Consider the following 20949-nt stretch of genomic DNA (forward strand, 5'->3'; position numbering starts at 1 on the left):
TACATACATATACTGTATATATATATATTTAAAGCATGTAAAAAACTAAGATAAGGCAACTGTAAAACTACAGTATCTGTCTTTGTTTTAAAAAAAAAAAAGGTTACTGATTTTACTCACCATGAAATTCTATTATGCAACAGGACTCGAGCGTTGTTAAGTCACTGAGCGGTTGTTTTTTCGCCAAAGAATGTTGCTGAGTGAAAGGAACTCCATACGAACTGCTCCTCACAACTGATCTGAATGTTAAGCAGGACAATACAAAGCAGCTGCCTGCAGGAATATAACCAATATCTAAAGAGGGAATCCCATCGAAAGATCTGATCTGCAGGTGCATTGAAATGACTTCCCAAGAGTGGCGGTGAACATTTACACCAACCTTCCTCAAAATACCTTTTTTGGTTCAACGTTGAAAAATAAAAACGGAAGTGAAAACTGGAAAATCAATTTTTCAACTTGAGGCTTTGAGTCCATTATACCACCTATGTTCTCAGTCTACAAACGAGTTCAGATTCCTCTTCTATCATGTTTTCAATGTTCTGCTTTCCCACATGAAAATATATGTTGACCTGTCAGCAGTCACTTTTAACAAAAACAATGGGAAGTTTAAAGTCGGACAGGTTAAAGGTCAACGTGTCTTCTCGTGAACCATCTGGTTCAAATATCGAACCTCAAAGAAAGCTGCAGAAAGTGTCCGATGTGCTTATACCTATATTTCCATCATTGTTTATATTGTTTTTAATTTCAAATCAGACACCTCAAAGATACACATATCAGTGTATATCGTGAGTATGCAAATACGATAGCACTGTTTCAAAATAACTTCACTGGATGAGTTGAGTGAATGAGATCAACAGAATGAGATTTAAAATCATCAGCACTCACTCACTTTTTCATTTATTTACTTTATTTATTTTTTATTACAATTTCAATTTTTACTTAAAAAAATCAGAGTTCCTGAGGCCTAACAACTCGCAGCTTTTATTCATGCCAAAGACCAAACTGTCAGGCCTAAAAAAGGAACTATCTTTATCTCTGGGTTTTCCCTGCGACATGACATTTTCAACAATGGTATCAAAGTGGCGGAGAGACACAGCGAGATATACCATGATGGGCAAACAATGACACAGTCTAAAAAATGATGTACATTTCACCCCCATTTCCTCTCTGCCAAGATAGACTGCAGAATAATTCTCTAGGATATCTTCATAACTCTGTGTCAGTATGATGTGACGTGGTTTATTGCAAATGTTCATTGTGAAGTAAATTAAATATAGATGGTCAGAAGTGTTTCTTCTAATAATTTATAGCTCACAAGTGAATCATGTTTGGTGTGTCCTCCTGTGTGTGTTTATGTGCACTGACACGCTTTTGCACAGATCTCCACATGCACATATTGTACACACACACACACTAGCTGACAGGATTTGTGTGTGTGTGTGTGTGTGAGTGTGTGTGTGTGTATGTGAGCAATGCTTGCATGTGGGGAAGAAGTAGGTCAGTAGTAAGTGAAATAACGTGCAGGTAGTTTACGGATTACTAAGGTGATTACCTTCACTACTGATGAGAGCAAGAATGAGGAGGAGTTTGTGGCGGTAGTGTGAGCCTATGACAACAGATTTAATTTTACTCAACATTTCAAGGCCTTATTCAGTATCCGCTCACACAACCTATAGAGACAGATCACAGGTCAGTGTGTGGGACGCTGTAATGCTTGTTTCCAGAGAGCTGTGGGAGGCTGTGCAAGGACCGTGAGACAGAACTGCATTACGCCTGTTAAGAATTATTCCTCTATTCAATACTATCTTTTGTCAAAAAAGCATTTTTCTCTCTTCTTACTAGACTCTCAGCAGCAGCCTGCGCTCTGCAGACTGACCGATTGTGCCGTGCGTGCGTGCGTCCTGATAACATCCCTGCAGACTGGCCCCTGGCCAGCCATGGGCAAACTCACCCTGCCGTTTGATGTCGAGGGTTGGCTCCAGGCAGACCAAGCATTGTGTCCCAAACAATGAACCCCAGGCCCACTGGACTATAAACATGTCCCTTTGGGGGTGTTTTCCCTCAGATTCCATACAGGAGACACCCAAAGTCAGGAAGCCTGACCCGGCTTTTCCAAATTTAGTAACCTCCAAAGTCTCGAATGCTGCTGACTTGGCATTCAAGATTGGCTGCATGTGTCCTTCTCTTAATAATGTAATAATACCCTTGGAATGTTGACTGAGGCTGGAGTCTGGGGTGTGGAGGTCTTGCAATTCAGGAAATTTATTGAAATTCAATGTCAAAAATTGAAAAAAATATATCCCTCATCTTAATTAACTATGCTATTTAATTATGGCAAATGGTCATCTCAGTGGCGGCTGGTGGAATTTCTTTTGGGGGGGGATGTGCCACATCCAACCTATTTCAGCAATATGACTTAATGCAACAAAGTATCAAAATCCCACATTACTGCTGCAGTTAAATACTTAACAATTATTTTAATCCAGCAAGAAAATTAAGCAGTATAATATTAAACATGTAATATAATAATATATATTGTAATAGAAATGTGATGGGATATAATCATTTAAAATATGTATTCATTTAGCCCCTATGGAACTTATTTTGGTGGGAAAATCAATAGGGAAGTAAACACTTGAATGGACATAAGGAGAAAAGTGCTCTGCTGCAAAACCCTCTCAACTTATTCAAGGCTTCACCCAAAGTGGCAAAACATTAATACTGCAGTACATCTTGGAATACAATGATATACTGATCAATAATTTCATCAATCTATGGATAACTTTGTCATCCTGATTGTCCCTCTGTTCACTTGATATCTGTTGCATCCTCTCTCACTCTTAAGAACACTTTGTCATTTTCATCAGTGGCCTCTACATTTATTACATTCAATCTGCACTCCATGTCCTTTATATTGCACATTGCACAATTTATTCTATTTATTTAGTTTGCTGTATATTACACATACTGTACAGTTTTTCCTTTAGCTTTTCTATACCGTGGGGTTTTGCCTTACACTTACTTTTGCACTATTTAGAATTTATTCATTGTACATAATACTTATCTTATTTTTTGTTTTGTAATACTGCACCGTGGGTCCGAGAGCAAACGTTTTTCAATTCCTCTGTATGTCTGGAACAGTATTGCAGGAATTAACAATAAAGTTGACTTGACTTGATCCTGGAAGAGGGGATCCCCGATCTGCTGCTCAGCTCTCCATGAGGTTTTTCTTCCAATTCTCCCCCTCAATATTTGTCTAGTGAGTATATCCTTCCCCATAACGATGAAGGATGCTGTTCAGACGACGAGGAAAATTGAAGGTACATTTGTGATATTTGGACTTTAAAGGGATACTTCAGTGATTTTGAAGTAGGGTTGTATGAGTTACTTATGCATAGTTAATATGTTACCTGTTACCAACAGTGTGACTCAGACTTACGCTACTTCAATTTGTCCTCCAAACTCCGTTAAATGATATCGCTGATCACCATCTCCATAAGGTTACATAATAACTATGCATAAGTCACACACACAACCCCACTTCAAAATCACAGAACTATCCCTTTAAACATCAAAATGGGGACTTGACTTGGCCGTGCTCAGGCTCGCAGTACACCCTGTCCACCAGGTGGGTCGCTGCTGAGTTTTCCACAGTCACCGCGGCATTAGGGAGCCAGCGAGGGAGAGAGGCCTTCCGGTTCCCTCTGACGGATCAGCTGACTCTGACGCTGCCGTCAGGAGACCTCGCCATCAACAACTGTATGTGTTGAATGGCAACTATGAAAATCGTCGAGCCATAGAAACACCGCACACGGCTTCACTCTCCACCGGGCGACGGCCACGTTCTGAAGAACACACCGGTGAGTGACGTCGTTACACAACCGCAATCGCCACCTGTGCTTTGCTAAAGCTAAGTGGCTAACGGTTAGCTAATCCCTGCTGGATGCTGCTTGACCTCAACCGTGATGCACTTGTTTGGTTCAATCACTGTTAATGTCTATCAAAATGATTTTTTTTTTATAGCTATGATGAAATAAATGTGACTGCTTTTGAAACATTGCTGTGAGCTTTTTTTTAACGCCCCCCCATGACATCCTGTTGTTCCTGTAGAGCTAACGTCAAGCTAAAAACAGCAAGAATGTTAGCAGAGATGTTTTAGGTTATTGATAGAAAGATAAAGAAAAGCACTGCACACACACACACACACACACTCACACACATACATACACTCACACACACACACACATACACTCACACACACACTCACACATACACACACATACACACTCACACACTCACACACTCACACATACACACACATAAACACACACATACATTATTGTATCTGCTCTCTGTATATATTATATATTATTATATGTTTTGCACACAAAAAAAATTCTGGTATCGACTTTACTGCTGTGACATCCGAATTTCCCCGTTGTGGGACGAATAAACGGAATATCGTATTTTATCTTAAAAAGGACAGACCTCACATTCTTATTAACGAAAATGAAAAGAAAGACAAAGTCACAATCGTCTAAATCTGCTTTTTCTTCTTAGGTTTTTTCCCCCTCTCCTAGCTGTGGCCAGGTCGCTGTAATCATGTCAGAGTTTTGGCTGATCTCTGCACCGGGAGAGAAGACCTGCCAGCAGACATGGGACACGATGATGGCAGCCACCACACGCAACAACAACCTCTCCACCAACCACAAGTTCAACATCCCAGACCTCAAGGTCGGCGTTCGGGTTAATCCCCCTTCTTGTTGGGTTTTTCACCTGTACATACAAACCATAATCTTCGGGACAATACAGAATCTATGGACTTTGGGGGAGGAGCAGGATTGTCTATTTTTAAAATAAGTTTCGACAGCGGTTGCAGATGTGGGCAAACTTCAAAAAGCACTCACCTTGTGTATCCACTGTCAAGAGTAAGCTGATTCTGTGTGTGGGAGGCAGGATTGACACAGATCTGTTGCCTGCATGTTGAAGCGTTGGTGGGGTGAAGGTTTCATCCACGGGACAGTGCAGCCTGTCTGGTTCCCTCTCTGTGCTGAAGGGGAAGTAACCTCGCTGACCTTGCGGCCGCATGGGGCTTCTGGCTTCTGTTCTCCTGGAATTGTCAGCGATGCATGAGCGGGTCGGGACAAAGAGGCGCCGTTCCTAAGCACATAGGGCCCCCTGAATGTCACAGTTGGCTGATTGAACCCCAGATATCGCTGATTAAACCCCCCCCTCCCCGCTGATCCAGATCTCAGGACTGATGATGAGTCAAAAGTCATAATGCATTATTGTTTTATTATTTTTTTAAAACTTTTTTGTTTCCCCAAAACAGGTTGGAACTCTCGATGTCTTGGTCGGACTGTCGGATGAACTGGCCAAATTGGACTCATTTGTTGAAGGGTATGTTACCTACAGTTTACTGACTTGATCTGAACTATGAACTATGAAAGATTATCATTATGGCGATTAAATTGTTACATTATGTTTTTAAAAGCAGTCTGTATTTTAGCCTCCATTTAGAAAAATAAAAAAACAGCAGTTTCAGACTCTCTGATGTGGCGGGTTCACCACTCCCTAATCCCCCTTCCCTAACCCTGTGACAATGAGGAATTTCACAGGGACCTGAGGCTAGCGAGCGTTGTGGTCTAAACTTGGCAATTTACAGTTTGGTGACACACCAGCAGCTCTTACTTAAGTCATATTTATACCCGATGACTTATGTGCCGGCAAGTATGTTTGACTGTAGCCGATGGTCCTTTTGAAAAATTATGACGTCCAAAACTCACACACAGCCATGACTGCTGAGGCCTGCTCGGCTTCCTTTGTGGTTATTTCCAAGACGGTGAGAAAGACCAACTTTGCAACACGGTTTCATTTGTTGAACTGTAGTCTGACTTTAATCTGGCTTCTTTTTGAAGTTTCCTTCCCGCATATGTGGGGGGAAAAAAGAAAGAGAACACCTAAACTAGTGGAAAATATCACCCATTGATGTATCTAATGTTTTTATTTGAGCTATTATTGGATTCGCCTGGTTTTATGTCATTATATGACTAATAAAATATATTAAAAATGATTAAAATGAAACCCAAGATGTGCTTCCTTATAAACTCTTCAAACATGAACCTTCTTAGCACAGTTCTGCTATTATATGCTCTTTTGAGTTTGTAACAATTATGCCTTAAATATGCGTTAATAGTTTTAAATTGTATTTGATTCCTTAGAAATCATCTTTGACCCCCACTTGGTGGCTTGTGGCCCCCCCCCTGGGGGTCCTGACCCCAAGTTTGGTAACTTCTGACCTTTTTCACCTGTAGACACAGTTCCTCTTTGATGAGCTGCTGAGCAGTGGCCTCAGAAATCTTAAGTTCTGAACGTCTGCCATGTTATAAATTGCCTTGTCAAGTAATTTACCTTAACAGGAATATGTGAAACCCTCTGATGTGTGTGTGTTTTGGAGGATGCCGTGTCATGTGAGCATGTGCAAGGGGTAATGTGCAGTTCACTCTAGTTTTGTGCACGGAGTTTGTTTGTGTTGGCATTGGTGTGTTCTGATGTCTCACTGGCTGTTCACAGTGTGGTGAAGAAGGTTGCTCAGTACATGGCCGACGTGCTGGAGGACAGTCGAGACAAAGTGCAGGAGAACCTGCTGGCAAACGGAGGTACAGTGATGGTTCTTAACTTCTTTACCATCAAAAACTTGCAGCTTCTTTCTCGTGTTATCTTCTTTAGAGTAGAATACGACTGTGGGGACACTGATGTTGATCCCAATGTTATCCACAATCTAATGTATCATTAAAATTATAAAACAATATAGTTCTCACACATTAATTAGTATTTAACTGTGCAGATGTTTGAGGTTTTGTTAGCCCATGATTTGCGATATCTTCTCAACTCAGAGATTTCTGCCTCAGAAATGAAAAATCAATTTCTTTTGGTATGATAAAGTTCATTTGAGTATTGTCACCAATGACATCTGTGGCTCCTCATGAGTCACAGGGACAATAGATTCTAGAAAATATCCTGTGAATCTTATTTTCAATTTGATTCAATAAAATCTATTTACATGACTAAAATAGAGAAAAATGAACAGAAAATGTTTACATGATTTGAATAAAAACTGTTTTTTAGTCGTGTTTGAAAGCATTGTGAAAAAAACTGCTTTTACCCTAATTTTACTTTACTGTAATGTCATAAAAGACGAATAATAAGACAAGTCTTTTGCCATTTTTTTTCAGTTGACCTTGTCACCTACATCACAAGATTTCAGTGGGACATGGCAAAATATCCCATCAAACAGTCACTTAAAAACATCTCTGAAATCATCTCAAAGGTGGGTCTTTCCTTTTGACTAGAAACAATGTAAAACTTATAGAATTTATACCTTATATACAGGTAAAATCTCCCTTTTTTATTTACGTAGTTATTAATATAGGGTTTCATTTCCCATTGGGAAGTGTGTTGTGAATACAGTGTTAGTCTCCATCTCAGTTATAAAAATCATTTCAACCTCACTTTTTCATCTTTTACAGCAAGTAAGCCAGATCGACAATGACCTGAAGTCAAGAGCATCCGCTTACAACAATCTGAAGGGAAACCTGCAGAACTTAGAGAGGAAGAATGCGTAAGTGATCCACAGACACTTAAACAAATTTTTAAAATGATTCTTTTTCATAATTGATTATTTTCTCAATTAATTGATTAATTACTCGGTTCATAAAATGTCATAAAATGGTGAAAAATGTCAAATGTGTTTCCCAAACCCCCAAGATGATGTTTTGTGTTCTGTCACAGAGGAGCAAAGAAACCAGAAAATAAAATATTGACATTCAAGAAGCTGAAATCAAAGAATTTAATTTTCTTTCATAAAAACTACTTGAACCGATTCATTGATTATCAAAATAATTGTAGATTAATTAAGTAGTTGATAACGACCGGTGAATTGAATAACTGTTGCAGCTCTAGTAACCAACATTGGGAACAGTTAACAAAATAAGTCACAATGACCCAAAATGAAAAAGATATTCCTCATCATACAGTGTGACAATTTGCAGAAACAACTTTTAGAGTTGCCCGTTGCCTCACAGCGACATCTAATGAGCTCCAAAATAAAACACTGATTTCACTCCTGGCAGTATCATTTTATTCCCTTTTTGAAAAATTGACTACAGATTTTTCCATTCCATTCCATTACCCGCACCGTAAACTATAGGTTTTCCTAAGGAAATAATTCCATTCACTCGGTGTGTCAGAAGAATCGGTGAAGTGTTCAATTCATCAGTCAAAACTTTGAGGGTTATACTGCACAATGTTGAATGACTGCGTCAACACGTTGCACTGCTGTGTGCCACCAGGGGGAGCCTGCTGACCAGGAGCCTGGCCGACATTGTCAAGAAGGAAGACTTTGTGCTCGACTCGGAGTACCTCATCACTCAGCTGGTAGTTGTTCCAAAGTGAGTTTTACATCACCAGTCAACCACAATATCACAATTTGTGATATTCAAAACATTTGGATAAAAAAGAGACTCATTTTTATCATGCTCCTTTCAGGGTAGCATACACTGACTGGCAGAAAACCTACGAAACACTCGCTGAGATGGTGGTGCCTCGGTCCTCAAAGTGAGTAATATCATCATATCAAGTGAAATATCAAATGCACCTCTTCTTTTTTTTTTACCAGAGACACCACCATCAAGTATCTTGAAGTATCTCGCATGGTTTTGATCTCATCTTGTATCTTTAATGATTTCATGTCTTATCCAGAGTTGTTTCTTCCAGCAGCAGAACATTTGCCTTTCTTGTCTTCCAGTTTGCTGTTTGAAGACAATGACAGCGGCCTGTTTGGCGTCACTCTGTTTAGGAAAGCGATCGATGACTTCAAACACAAAGCAAGGGAGAACAAGTAAGAACCTTTACGCTCACTTTACCATCACACTACACCGTGTTGCACAAAAGAAGATGTGTGAAAAGTTTCAAAGGAGGCAGATTTGTAGGTTGATATGAATACCTCAAACAGAGCTAGATTGATCACAGACTGTATAAAACAATTTGATTATTTTCCACACAGCTGATGCGCTTGACACGTTTTTAACGTGTGAAGGATGTAAGCCTCGAATGTGATAATTATGATAAACTGATGTTGGTCTCTGTCTCGTTCTTATTTCTAGGTTCACAGTCCGAGACTTTCAGTACAATGAAGAGGAGATGAAGGCAGACAAAGAGGAGATGACACGGCTCTCCACAGATAAGAAGAAGCAGTTTGTAAGTGAGATGGACTCTAAGGAATTTTTACAATTGTTTTAAAATTGTTAATTGTTACATTTTGGCATTGAAACTTTTTGGCATTTGTTCATTGATATGGTTCCATACTGGCCGTACATTTGTTTGATAATATAAGTTATAGTAAGAAGTAAGTGTTTGTTTTTTTATCCCTTTATTTACTTTACAGACAAAATTGTTAATGTATTATTATTTGTCCGTTTCGAAAATTTAGGACAAACAACTAACTCACAAACTCCGACTCACAAACGAAGCATCTTTTTACAGGTTAACACATTTTTATGAATAAAAAAAACCCCACTAGCTGTTTTGAAGTTATTAAAAAAACTTGTGGGTGGGAGCTTTGGAAAAATTGTTTACGTCAGTGTGGAAATGGATAATATCAACAGTATTTAAGCGGCACTGATTCATGAAAATTAGAAATGAAGGGAGCCTTAAACACTGTGACACACTGGACTAGATCATTTGTTTGCTTTATTATAAAAACACCAACAAGTTACAGCCAACTGAAGTCAGAAAACATTAACCACAAATCCACTGCAGTAAATACGGCGCCGTCTTCTACCTGCCAGAGTTTAATAGGCAGCGAACCTCACTGGTCACTGGTGGCAGATGAGTTCAAGGTCGTGAGTGCCACGGCCAAAATAACTAGTTATTATTATTAAACAATAACCCTTCTAACCCCGAGTTGCGTTTCGTCTTTGCAGGGGCCACTTGTCCGATGGCTGAAAGTGAACTTCAGTGAAGCCTTCATCGCGTGGATCCACATTAAAGCGCTCCGGGTCTTTGTGGAATCCGTTTTGAGGTCATATACGACACAGTCCCAATCACACCCGTGTACATAACCACACAAAAGCTGAACACTATGGCATAAAAGTTTTAAAAAGTTGTTGCTCATTGTGGTCCGTGTGTGTCACACGTGTTGCTCCTATAGATACGGGCTGCCGGTAAACTTCCAGGCCATGCTGCTGCAGCCGAGCAAGAAGACCATGAAGAAGCTGAGGGAGGTGCTCAACGATCTGTACAAGCATCTGGACAGCAGCGCCGCAGCCATCATTGATGTGAGTACTTTGATAAATACTGTGTGGGTATAATAATAGATTATCATGGAACAAGTTACTATAGCAAGTAACTTCAACTCTGTCATTCATAAATGCATTGGTGTGTTTCAGTTTTTGCAACACTTTAAAATTGCTCTCTGCGTTTACTCTCAAATCTATTTCTACACGCCAGATTTATCAATCAATCAATAAATCATCATATGAGTTCAAACTGGAGAAGAGACTAAATAAAGTTGACCCAGTGGAGACGTGGATGCTGTGTCAACACTGAGAGAGCTTTTCCCAAAAAATGATTTGGGAGGTGGTGAAACCGAGAGAGAGAGAAAAGAGTTCGGAAAATAAATTAAATCGTATTGAAATTTAAGAAAGACAATATGTTTTCTCTTTGTGAAGTATCAGAGAATAACAGGTGCGCCCCCTCATGGACTAAAGAACGTGCACAGTCCCTCCATGTGTCTCTCAATCCTCAGCCTCCAATTCTCCCAGATGAGACGTAAACGATGTGTTACAGATTTAACAAGAAAATCATCTTGTTTTAACGAGATAAAATATGTCGTAATAACGAGAAACACCTAAGATATATTTTTAATTCCACTGTGGCAGTTCAGCGCTTCTGTACATGGAACTGTTTATCACTCTTCAAAATGTTGGCTCCAGTGACAAGTGGTGTCATCCTGTATTACATGAATTTCATTTAGGGGGAATTGATTCCAGACATTACAGTAATTCAAACTGCTGCTCGCTTGCTCACACTAACGTGACGTGTGTCCACATCGTCGTGTGTTTCTAGTGTGCGATGGACATCCCGGGCTTGAACCTGAGCCAGCAGGAGTATTATCCTTACGTCTACTACAAGATCGACTGCAACCTGTTGGAATTCAAAGTTTAACACCTTCCCCCTTTTCCTGGTACGGTGCGCCCCCCCCCCGTCCCAAGCTGTCTCTCTCCTCACTGTCGCCTCCCCCTGTCAGCTGCTTGAATGATAACGCCGCATGTTCATTCCCTCGTGATGAAAAAGCCTCATCGACGAGATCTCGCCACTTTTACAACAAAGGGACAAAAAAAAGAGAGACTTTTATGTTTTTTGTTTACTGCATACTTTTACTCCACGAGCAACACAAATACATTGGGGTTTTTTTAGATGTGAAAATCGATCAAGAAATCATCTTCGTTGTTGTATATTTACTGTCATTCCACATTCCGCTTTGGTGCGTGTTGACCGCTACATCTTCTGTATCCGTGTTCAGAGATTTTTGTGTTTACATACGGGCAGTGTTGTCATTGTACCCACGGCAACCAGATCTGTGTGTTTCCGAGATTGCGAAATTATTCCTGTGAAACAAAGATGTTATACGAGTGTGTGTGTGTGTGTGTGTGCGCGTTGTTGTTGTTGTTGTTTCATGTTGTGTATATTTTCTGTCCAAAAAATCTATATCGGAGTATTGTGTTTAAAGACATTGATTGAATAAATGATTGATGGATAAATCAAATCAAATCTAATGTGTGAAGTTTTTGAATCGATTTGTAAGTAGAAAGAAAAAAACCTTCATGTTTATCACTTAGGCTCTGATCTGAGGTTTGATGGAACAGAATTCAGAAGAGTGTGAGAATGCAATGTGGTCAGATGGAAACGTTCATGTGAGAGGAATAACATGGCAGTGTATGTGTGTGTGTGTGTAGTATAAAGAGTTTCTTTGTGATGCCTTTTTGATGACCCGCGATCATCTGTTGGGCCTCGGGCGTTTTCAAGGACGCTTCACTTTTAATGCAGAAATGATTTGGAATGTATGTGGCTGCAAGAAAAAAATATTGGGAGTTTAAACGCGGAGGAGACGAGCTGCAATGTACCAACAGCAGAGGGCGTCAGATCGACACCCTGGACGAGGCCCCTCCACCATACCGGAGTGTGTAAGTACTTTGTGTGGAACACCGCACACACACACACTCTCTACAGTAATTCCGGGCATTTCCTCCCTTTGCTCCCAGAGCAGCCTCAGGTCTTCATGGCACTGATTGGACAACATTCCTTTGAGATTCTGGACCACTGTTGACGTTCTACTGCATCATCATCATCATCATCACCACTACTGTTCTACCACATCACATCTGGTGACTGCAGTGGTCACTGCTCACTGACGTTCACTGAACTCACTGTCATTTGTGTTACGCGGGGCATTGTGCTGCTGGAAGTGGCCGTTAGAAGTGATGGTTGAACTGTGGCCATGAGGAGACGAACGTGGTCCATGGATTCGTGCGGTCGGTGCCAAATTCTGACTCTAGCGTCCGCAGCTTGTTAGCATTCTTTTAACTGCCCAGTGTTGGTGAGTCTGTGTCTACAAACCCCCCCCCGTAAACTGTACAGAGTGGTGCCTCCCACCCTGTGAAGGAGCCCTCACCATGTAGCTGCATGTACCTTGCAGCAATCAGGTACCGACTGTATAAGCAGGATCATCAGACACGTGGAGACAAATAAGAAAAATCGTGCAGAAATAATTAATCAATAATTGAATTCAAATTGAATTCAATGAATCTATTCATACAGATGATGTGAATGTACAGGGGGGGGGGGGGTGACTTTGCGTGGTTGGAAAATTCAGTTCCAATCATCATTCTTTGATTTCCGATGAAACTTAAAAAAATTATTTGAAAAACCACAACAGAATGTCCTTTATGATGTTCATCGTGTGTGTGTGTGTGTGTGTGTGTGTGTGTGTGTGTGTGTAGGTGTGTGTGTAGGTGTAGGTGTAGGTGTGTGTGTGAGAATCAGAGAGAGGGAGAGAGATCATGTGATGAAGGAGTGAGCTTGGCTTGTGTTGATGTGAAACACACACACAGAGAGTGTGTGTGAGAGTGCAGGCTACAGTCTCTCTCTCTCTCTCACACACACACACACACACTCACACACACGCCGTCTTGTGATCCCTGGCACAACCCGCGCGCAGCGTCGGGTGGGCGGGGCAACCAACCGCCGGCGAGCCGATCCGAGCCGATCCCGCTGCACGTCGGGAGCAGGAGGGGGACGCAGAAGCATCGATGCCTCCGGCTCTCTCCTCACATCCTGGCCCTGCTCCTGTTCTCGTCGTCGGGCCTCCTGCGCTGAGAGCATGAGAGGATGGCGGAGCAGCGACGCGGGGACCACGACGCACGGCTGCTGACGGATGCTGCTGCAGCGACCCGCCGGGGTGAGCAGCAGCAGCCGCAGCATCAGCATCAGCATCAGCATCATCGCGCCATGACTTCGGCGGAGGACGCGGCTGCAGAGGGCCTGTCTCTGGAGGAGATACTGAGGCTCTACAGCCAGCCCATCAACGAGGAGCAGGCATGGGCGGTGTGCTACCAGTGCAGCAGGACGCTGGCGAGGGGACACCGCGGCAGGAGGAGCTCCGCCGCCGCCGGAGCATCCTCAGCATCCTCAGCATCCTCAGCGGCGGCGGCTCCGAGGAGGATCTCCGGACCGGGGGACGTGAGGATACAGAGAGATGGGTCCGTGAGGGTCGAACACCAGGGATGTGAAGGTAACAAAATAAAAATATGAAATATCTATGTATTATGTAAGACCGACTGTGCTTGAAGCTCCTCACATCCAGGCCAGGCCGTCAAAGAGTGGAGCTGTTGTTATTGTCCTTGTGTAGGAGACTGAAAGACTCGTGGATCTAAAACACAGACCCTTAATTGTGTATAAGCCCCAGGAGGAGGTTATAACAGGAATATTACAGTGGTACAATAATGTCGCTATAAATATGATGTATTTAAACATTTGTGGAGTATTACACATTTGTTTTTCCCTGATCAGGTGCTTATAACTTGCACGTCAGGATTTACTCTGTATAATCTGCAGCCTGTAGTTAAGGCTCCGTTACATGACCCGTGACCAGCGAAGGGGCCTCAAACAAAGGGAGTTCTCTCCCTCTCCCACCAGAGACCCCCTGATGCTTTCACTTAATTACTGTACAGGGCTCCGTCCTCATGCTGTGGAGATTTCACACAGAACATTCACGATGTCCTGTGGCCACTGATGGGATCAGTAGTGGGAGTGGATTGGTGCGGACAATGACAGGCATGCAGACAGGCAGGGCAGGTGGATATGAAGTTATGATATGAGTTTTTATGCATCTCTCCGACTCCTTCACGTCCCCTGTGTCTGTCAGGCCTGACTCAGCTGTTCCCAGCCACAGCACATACAGTACAGGAGCTCCCCTGTTGCAGTTACCAAGTGTGCCAAATAAAAAGAAATCAGTGCAGTATTCATATATATACAATACTTTAATTGTGACTTTATGATCGTTTACATCTCACATGGGATGATGTTCGAAACGTATATGTGATATATCTGAGTTGGCCTATCCTGCCTTATGACGCCGCATGCCCTGCGATACGTGTGCTGACACAGTCGACGGGTGTGTCTGCGATTACGATATCACGCACGTAGAGCAAACAAGCAAAAAAGGTAAATGGACTGTATTTACATTTTCTAGTCCTTTTCTGTCACACGCATACACTCTCTGCCGTCACGGGCAATTTGGGGTCAAGTGTCTTGCCCTCAGGTGTCTGATCAGGCCGAGGCCTGCCATGTTCCATCATCTGCCTCAATCACATTTGCACGTCGAGTGCATGCGCAGACTAAATGCCCATCTACTGTATCTCTGTGTGTTATGGGCGACCCGAGGTCCCGAGAGACGGGCTCTTAACACATCAGCTCGCACGGTCCACTGCAGACCTCTCGCTGAGTCGACCTTATGGCTTTCTTTTTTTTTTATGAGTCAATAGATGCACTGCTCGCTTCGTCCAATCAAATCTTTCATATGAGCAAATGTGCGAGAGGCACAGCTGTGCTGATGACGACGACGGTGCCGCTTGTGGCCTGTAGGTCTCTATATGATTAGAATGAATGGGCTATTTTTAGGAGCACGGAAGGAACCATTGGTGAGCGGGGGGGGGGGGGGGGGGGGGGGGGGGGGACACGACCGTCCTCTGTCGCTCATGGACGGTCTCATCATGCATACAGATGATGTGTTGAGACGTTATTTTCTTTTCGCACATTTCTTCAGCATTTGTATTTGTGCAGTCTACGTAAATACATGTCATATTTACTTTATTTTGGACCCCAGTAATCATTTGCTCTTTCACAAATGGAGCTATTCATTTCATCATCAGACATTAAAAGTGGGGGGGAAAAATGTCAGAGATGCTTTGATGAAGTATGCAGAGTTCTGTCTACAGATATCCCAATTTGTATCAGTCTCATTTGGAGAGATTTACCAGCTGGAGAGGATTATATTGAGACAACTGAAATATGAATTATGATCTGATCTTTATCAAAGGTCCCAACATTCCAAATATCACTTGTTCCTGGCCTGTTAATGTACCTATGCCCCAACAAGTGAGCTGGTTTGATTATCGTATATATTTCTTCATTCAAATCAATATCTTTTTGTGGTTTTTATTCCTTTTTTTTTAATTATTATAATTTTTTTTTTAGAAGAGCAGCTCTCTGCCTGCTGCCGAGGGGAGTCGTTGCTGTCCGTGTCCGTGGGCGATTCCAAGTAGCGTGTTTTCGATCGTTCTAGTTTTTCAGGGTAATTTGCTGGTGATCATTTTCACGTTACTGTGCCGTTCGCCGCAGGTTCCGTCCTTCTGATGCGTGACCGCCGGCGGGCGGCGTCACTGATGTAGGGCTAACTAATCGGACCAATCACATGGCCACATTTCCAAGGATCCGGGTCTCCTGACAAAGCATCCTCGTACAAAGAGTTTCTTCAAGCGACAAAGTTCTCAGAAAATCCTTGGAATTTCTGCTTTCTTTTCCCCGAAGAAAATGACTCGACAGACTAGATCCCCGTGAGGATACGAGTTATCTGACAAAAATGGGTTAGGGTTAGTCTCCGGACGGCCTCCGAAATCACCTCTGGGCCGGGACTCCTTTCTTCGAAAATCTTGATAAATCAGAAGCTTTGTTTGAGTATTTTCAGAAAGACTGTGAGTACAGACCCTGAATCTCTCAACTGCTAAACTGACTTAAAGTCAAATCCAGAGAAGGTTAGTTTTAAGATATTGTTCCCAAAGCCACACCCACTTTTATATTATTTTATTCAGCAGTGTACCTGGCTTACATAATACCTGAATACTGGACACTTGTGTCATGCCTCAGTTCCATGTTTCTGATATCCTCCCCTTGAAATCGGTTGACCAATCAAAACAGACTGGGCAAGCCGGCCAATCAGAGCAGCCCGGGGCTTTATCGGGAGGGGGCGGGGCTAAAAGACATCCAGGCGTTTCAGACCGAGGGTGAAAAGAGGAGCTACAGGAATGGACAGTACGAGAACACTGATGCCTTATATGAACATTAGAGCATGTAAACCTTTTCAAGTGGTAACAGAAATATAAGTATGAACCTGAATGTGAGCGTAATATGTCTCCTTTAAGACTCGATTATCACGCACCCTGTTTGTACCACGTACAGGTATATGGCATTCACATCTGCTGATGCATGTCAAAGGGTCACGGGATGATGTCGGAGCCGTTGTGATGACGCTTCACTGCGTGTTACAATACAAAACGGCATTCAGCGATTCGTCAGCAGGCCGTTTGTTCTTCGTTTTCTGAAAGGGAGTGAATTCATGCTTCACGGCGTCTTTGCAGGAATTTTGTCCTCATCAGTCACATGGCACATAATCTGGACAAGTGATTAGAAACAAAACAGTGCTTTTATTAAAACCTGGTCTGGTTTGTGTGACTGTTTGCATGGTAACATGATAACGAGAGAACAGCAGGCGGACATTAGTTGAAGATACGGGTGTAATTCCTGTTTGAGATACAAGGAAATAAGAGAATATATATACCGGAGATACATTAAGGCAAAATGTAGCATGTCAAAGTATGATAACCATCTGATTTTCACGATGCAACAGCGAGAGGATATCAGTGTTTGACGTCATCACATTTTCTTAAGAGAACATTGTGAACACATCTATATGCAGCAGGTTGTCCAATCCAGATTTGTCTCGATGAATTGCGCAGTTTGCTCCGCTGACGTTCCAGTTTGTGTTATCATTTTGATAATCGATTAATCGGTTCAAGTAGTTTTTATAAAGATAAAAAGGTAAAGATTCTCTGATTTCAGCTTCTTAAATGTGAATACGTTCTGGTTTCTTTGCTCCTCTAAGAGAGTAAACTGAATATCTTTGGTGTGTGGACAAAACATAACATCATCTTTGGGTTTGGGAATTACAATCAACATTTTCTTTTACCATTTTATGACACTTTATGGACCAAACAACTAATTGATTAATCGAGAACTAATCATTAGTTGCAGCCCTAATTTCCAGCGCCTCGTCAATTGAATCTACAGCATGTAAGTGGCTCTATATGCGACTGGGACTCCACAAAGAGTTGGAAGATAAATCGGAGGGTTTGAGAAGATTAACGAGACAGAAAAGAAGAAAATTTTTTACTTCTACTGTAATGTATGTTCTTATTTGACTTTTTCTTTTTTCAATCTTTACTTAACTTAAGTGAAATGTTGGATTGTTTTTTCCTCTTTAGGCCTCAAAACATGTTGGGTTTAAACAATCCACAGGGGAATATCGCTGTACCCACGATAAGAGTTGATACAAGAAAACAGTAAACTGTACACATTTGAAAGACGGCCACCGGAAGTAAAATTTCTTTGGATGGAACTACAGCAGAAGTGAACATCAGCAATGTTCTTTGCTGTAAAGTGCCGTGTCTCTTCTACTGTGTGTGAGTTGCAACTGCTTCTATAGGTTTACACTGCGTGACCTTTGACACGAATGGCCCACAGAGCATCGCATCATGTCCTAAGTTACAGTACATGTGCACTGCAACTGAATGATCGTAAGCTGCTTCATGAATAGGCTCCATTAAATCCGCTGCTTGTCTTAACACTGCCTTCTTGTTTCCCCCTGCAGATAAATTCAGCCCTTGCACAACAACAGAGGTGAGTAGCTCCACTGCAGTTCTGCAGTTTTTCCTCCTTGGTATTTCATCATCACATCACATGCCGCCGGAGATTTGAACGCTCCTGTACATGAGAGCAAATCTGAAGGGAAATGGTCTCTTGTGCGCAGTTGGTCAGGCCTCTTGACGTTTTCACTGCATGTTACTGATGAGCAGCCCAGTTGCCAGTCAATTAACAAGATGTTTGAGAGGGGAAATACATGCTTGTACGAAAACATAATTGCAGGCTTAACCATAATAACGGCGTTATGATTTACCTTCCACAGTTCAGTCACATTAGCTAGTTACAGCGCGAGAGGCCACTCACAACAGCGGAGAGATGAGAATTCAGATTAGAGTGGGTATTTTTCCTGCAGGATTTCATCTCGAGTGCAACCAGTATCAGACAGCACTGTGGTGGAAACTGTCATAAGCCATCTGTTTTTATGATGTGTTAATCCCGCCAAGCGGCTGCTCAAACTAATACCTGCCTTCGTCAAATTGAACAAGTCCGAGTGTGTATTTTGATGTGTAAAACATTGGCGGACGGCCCCTTTAAAATAACAAGGAGCATACGGAACCAGCTATGTAGGGTGTCTGTGAATAACGCCCTTCCTAACTAATTGAAGGGCCCCTCCTCCACAAACACACACACACACACACACACAAACACTCTCCGTACCGCCATCAACAGCTGGTTATTGTGATAGTAGCTTGTGAGAAGAGGATTTATTATGCAATTTTGTAGCTGGAATAGTTTCTTCATTTTAGACTGCACTCTAACGAATGGTTTTGGTGTGTGTGTGACATGTGACATGTGACATGTGTGTGTGTGTGTGTGTGTGTGTGTGATATTACACACGGCCTGAGGGATCTGTTCCCACTTCATTAGGGACAGTGTGCAGTAGTTTTCTGGGAGCTCTGGAGTTGGATTGCTGTGTAATAGAGCTGCGATAACAGATGGACAGTCGGTGAATAACTCAAACACGCACACACACACACACGCACACACGCACACATTTGGCTGTCGAGGCGAAGAATGTATAAACTGCACGTATAAATCCCCTCTAAGCAGCTTTGCGCTAGAAATGACTTGACTCACATTACAGTGTGTTTAAGGACGAGCTGACAAAACTACTGGCAAGTTTTTCCAGCTGAGCATGAGCATCAGCATGCCGCTGTAACGTACAGTCTGAGCATCAGCTCAAAGCCAAAGGCCATGTGCGTCTTTGCGCACACACACACACACACACAGACACCCATACACCCACATTATGAACTCTTTGCGAGTGATGCCACTGATGTGAGTGTCAGATGATGCTTGTTTTCACCAGAGCCAATGAGGCGAGCTGCTCCTGGCACAGCGGGATGAATTCACCGGAATTTTTTCAATTTTTTGCTTGTAATCCCTCAAATACAACACATTTAACACTTTCTGGTCCTCTCCTCTTTCTCTCCCGAGACGTTCTGTCCGTGTGCCCGCGCTCGCTCCACCACCTGGTCCTGTGATGCGGCTGTAACCTGGGAAAATATGTGGATTGTGCTTCATCGCATTCCGCTCTGTCGAGGTTGAACCGGGCGTGCTCTGCTCCTCTCCTCATGGCTTTGAAGCTCGGAGAGGGATTAAGAGTTCAACATCCCATCTAGTGTTTTAGTGTAAACAGAGAAAAATTCACGCAGGAATGTCCGGTGGGTGTTTTTTTTCTCGCTCAGCCAATTCTGAGGCACATTCCCTTTTACGATCCCCCGCAGGGTTTGTTGTTTTGTACGGAGCAGAAAAGGGAAGGTCACAACAGCAAAGTACAAGAGGCGGAAAAATGTTCGTGCTCTTGTTCCAAGTGATCTCTCTCTCTCTCTCCATTTTCGTACGTGAAGTCATGTGGCGTCCGACCGGGAGCAAACCGAAGCAGCCGCGCTCAGTCATATGATGGTCTGAGGTCGCAGCAGTGGAGTCAGGCATGAGGAATTTCCTCAGCCATTTTTTTCTTTGTGCCCCAGGGGAAGTACTGTGAACCCCACGCTTGTTTTCTCGGTTACAATGAACCCGACTCACAATCTGAAGCCGTGTCATTGTGGGAATGTGGTCACGTAAACAGGTTTGACCAATGTGCCGTCCGTCTTCATCGTTCCGTCTGTGCTTTGGCTTCGGTATTTTTTTACGACGAACACTAATGTGATCAATTATGAACCGGACACGTTCATTTTACTATGACATCATTCCCATGTTGGGCAATCTGTCAGATGTGGATTTGTGAACGCTGCGTACTTTTGGAATGACTCATTTAGTTTCGTAGATCCATATATAATTCGTATATCCAATCTGGAGGATGGACCCCGCATGAGATAGAACAGTTTTTATGAAACACATGGTTCCACAAGTCAAATGTAACTGGAGCTGTCAGTGCCCCATCATCCCATCATCACATCATCCCATCATCCCATCATCCCATCATCCCACCATCACATCATCACATCATCCCATCATCACATCAGGATGAACATGACTTAATAACTTCTAGCGCTATACCTTCATACAAGAGATTTAATAGATATTGTGAAGCTCCGATGGTGTTTCTTACATCTGCATCATGCACGCAAAATTGGACGAGATTTGATTTGTTTCATCTTTCGTACATACTCCAACTCCATCTTGTTT

The 20949-nt window shown here is 42.5% G+C and overlaps 2 protein-coding genes across 4 annotated transcripts in view; both read left to right on the top strand.

Annotated features, from left to right (window-relative positions):
* Positions 1–3684: 3684 nt before the first annotated feature.
* Positions 3685–11832, top strand: LOC118301911 (V-type proton ATPase subunit C 1-A). Its single transcript, XM_035627595.2, has 13 exons — positions 3685–3860; positions 4561–4734; positions 5333–5400; positions 6574–6659; positions 7236–7330; positions 7530–7621; positions 8352–8450; positions 8548–8616; positions 8807–8899; positions 9165–9258; positions 9984–10081; positions 10211–10337; positions 11128–11832. Exons 2-13 carry the CDS (start codon positions 4603–4605, stop codon positions 11224–11226), a joined length of 1152 nt encoding a protein of 383 aa, XP_035483488.2. The 5' UTR covers positions 3685–3860; positions 4561–4602; the 3' UTR covers positions 11227–11832.
* Positions 11833–13238: 1406 nt separating this feature from the next.
* The window catches only part of spire1b (spire-type actin nucleation factor 1b), a 28118-nt gene continuing 20407 nt past the window's right edge, over positions 13239–20949 (top strand). For 2 of the 3 annotated variants that reach the window (XM_035628115.2, XM_035628107.2), the window contains exons 1-2: positions 13239–13852; positions 18266–18294. In XM_035628115.2, coding sequence (XP_035484008.2) covers positions 13450–13852; positions 18266–18294 — 432 coding nt within the window. In that variant the 5' untranslated portion in view covers positions 13239–13449. The remainder of the gene's footprint in view (positions 13853–18265; positions 18295–20949) is intronic. The other variant, XM_035628123.2, reaches the window with a different exon arrangement.

Source organism: Scophthalmus maximus, chromosome 1, assembly GCF_022379125.1.
Source record: "Scophthalmus maximus strain ysfricsl-2021 chromosome 1, ASM2237912v1, whole genome shotgun sequence".
Classification (NCBI taxonomy): Eukaryota; Metazoa; Chordata; class Actinopteri; order Pleuronectiformes; family Scophthalmidae; genus Scophthalmus; species Scophthalmus maximus.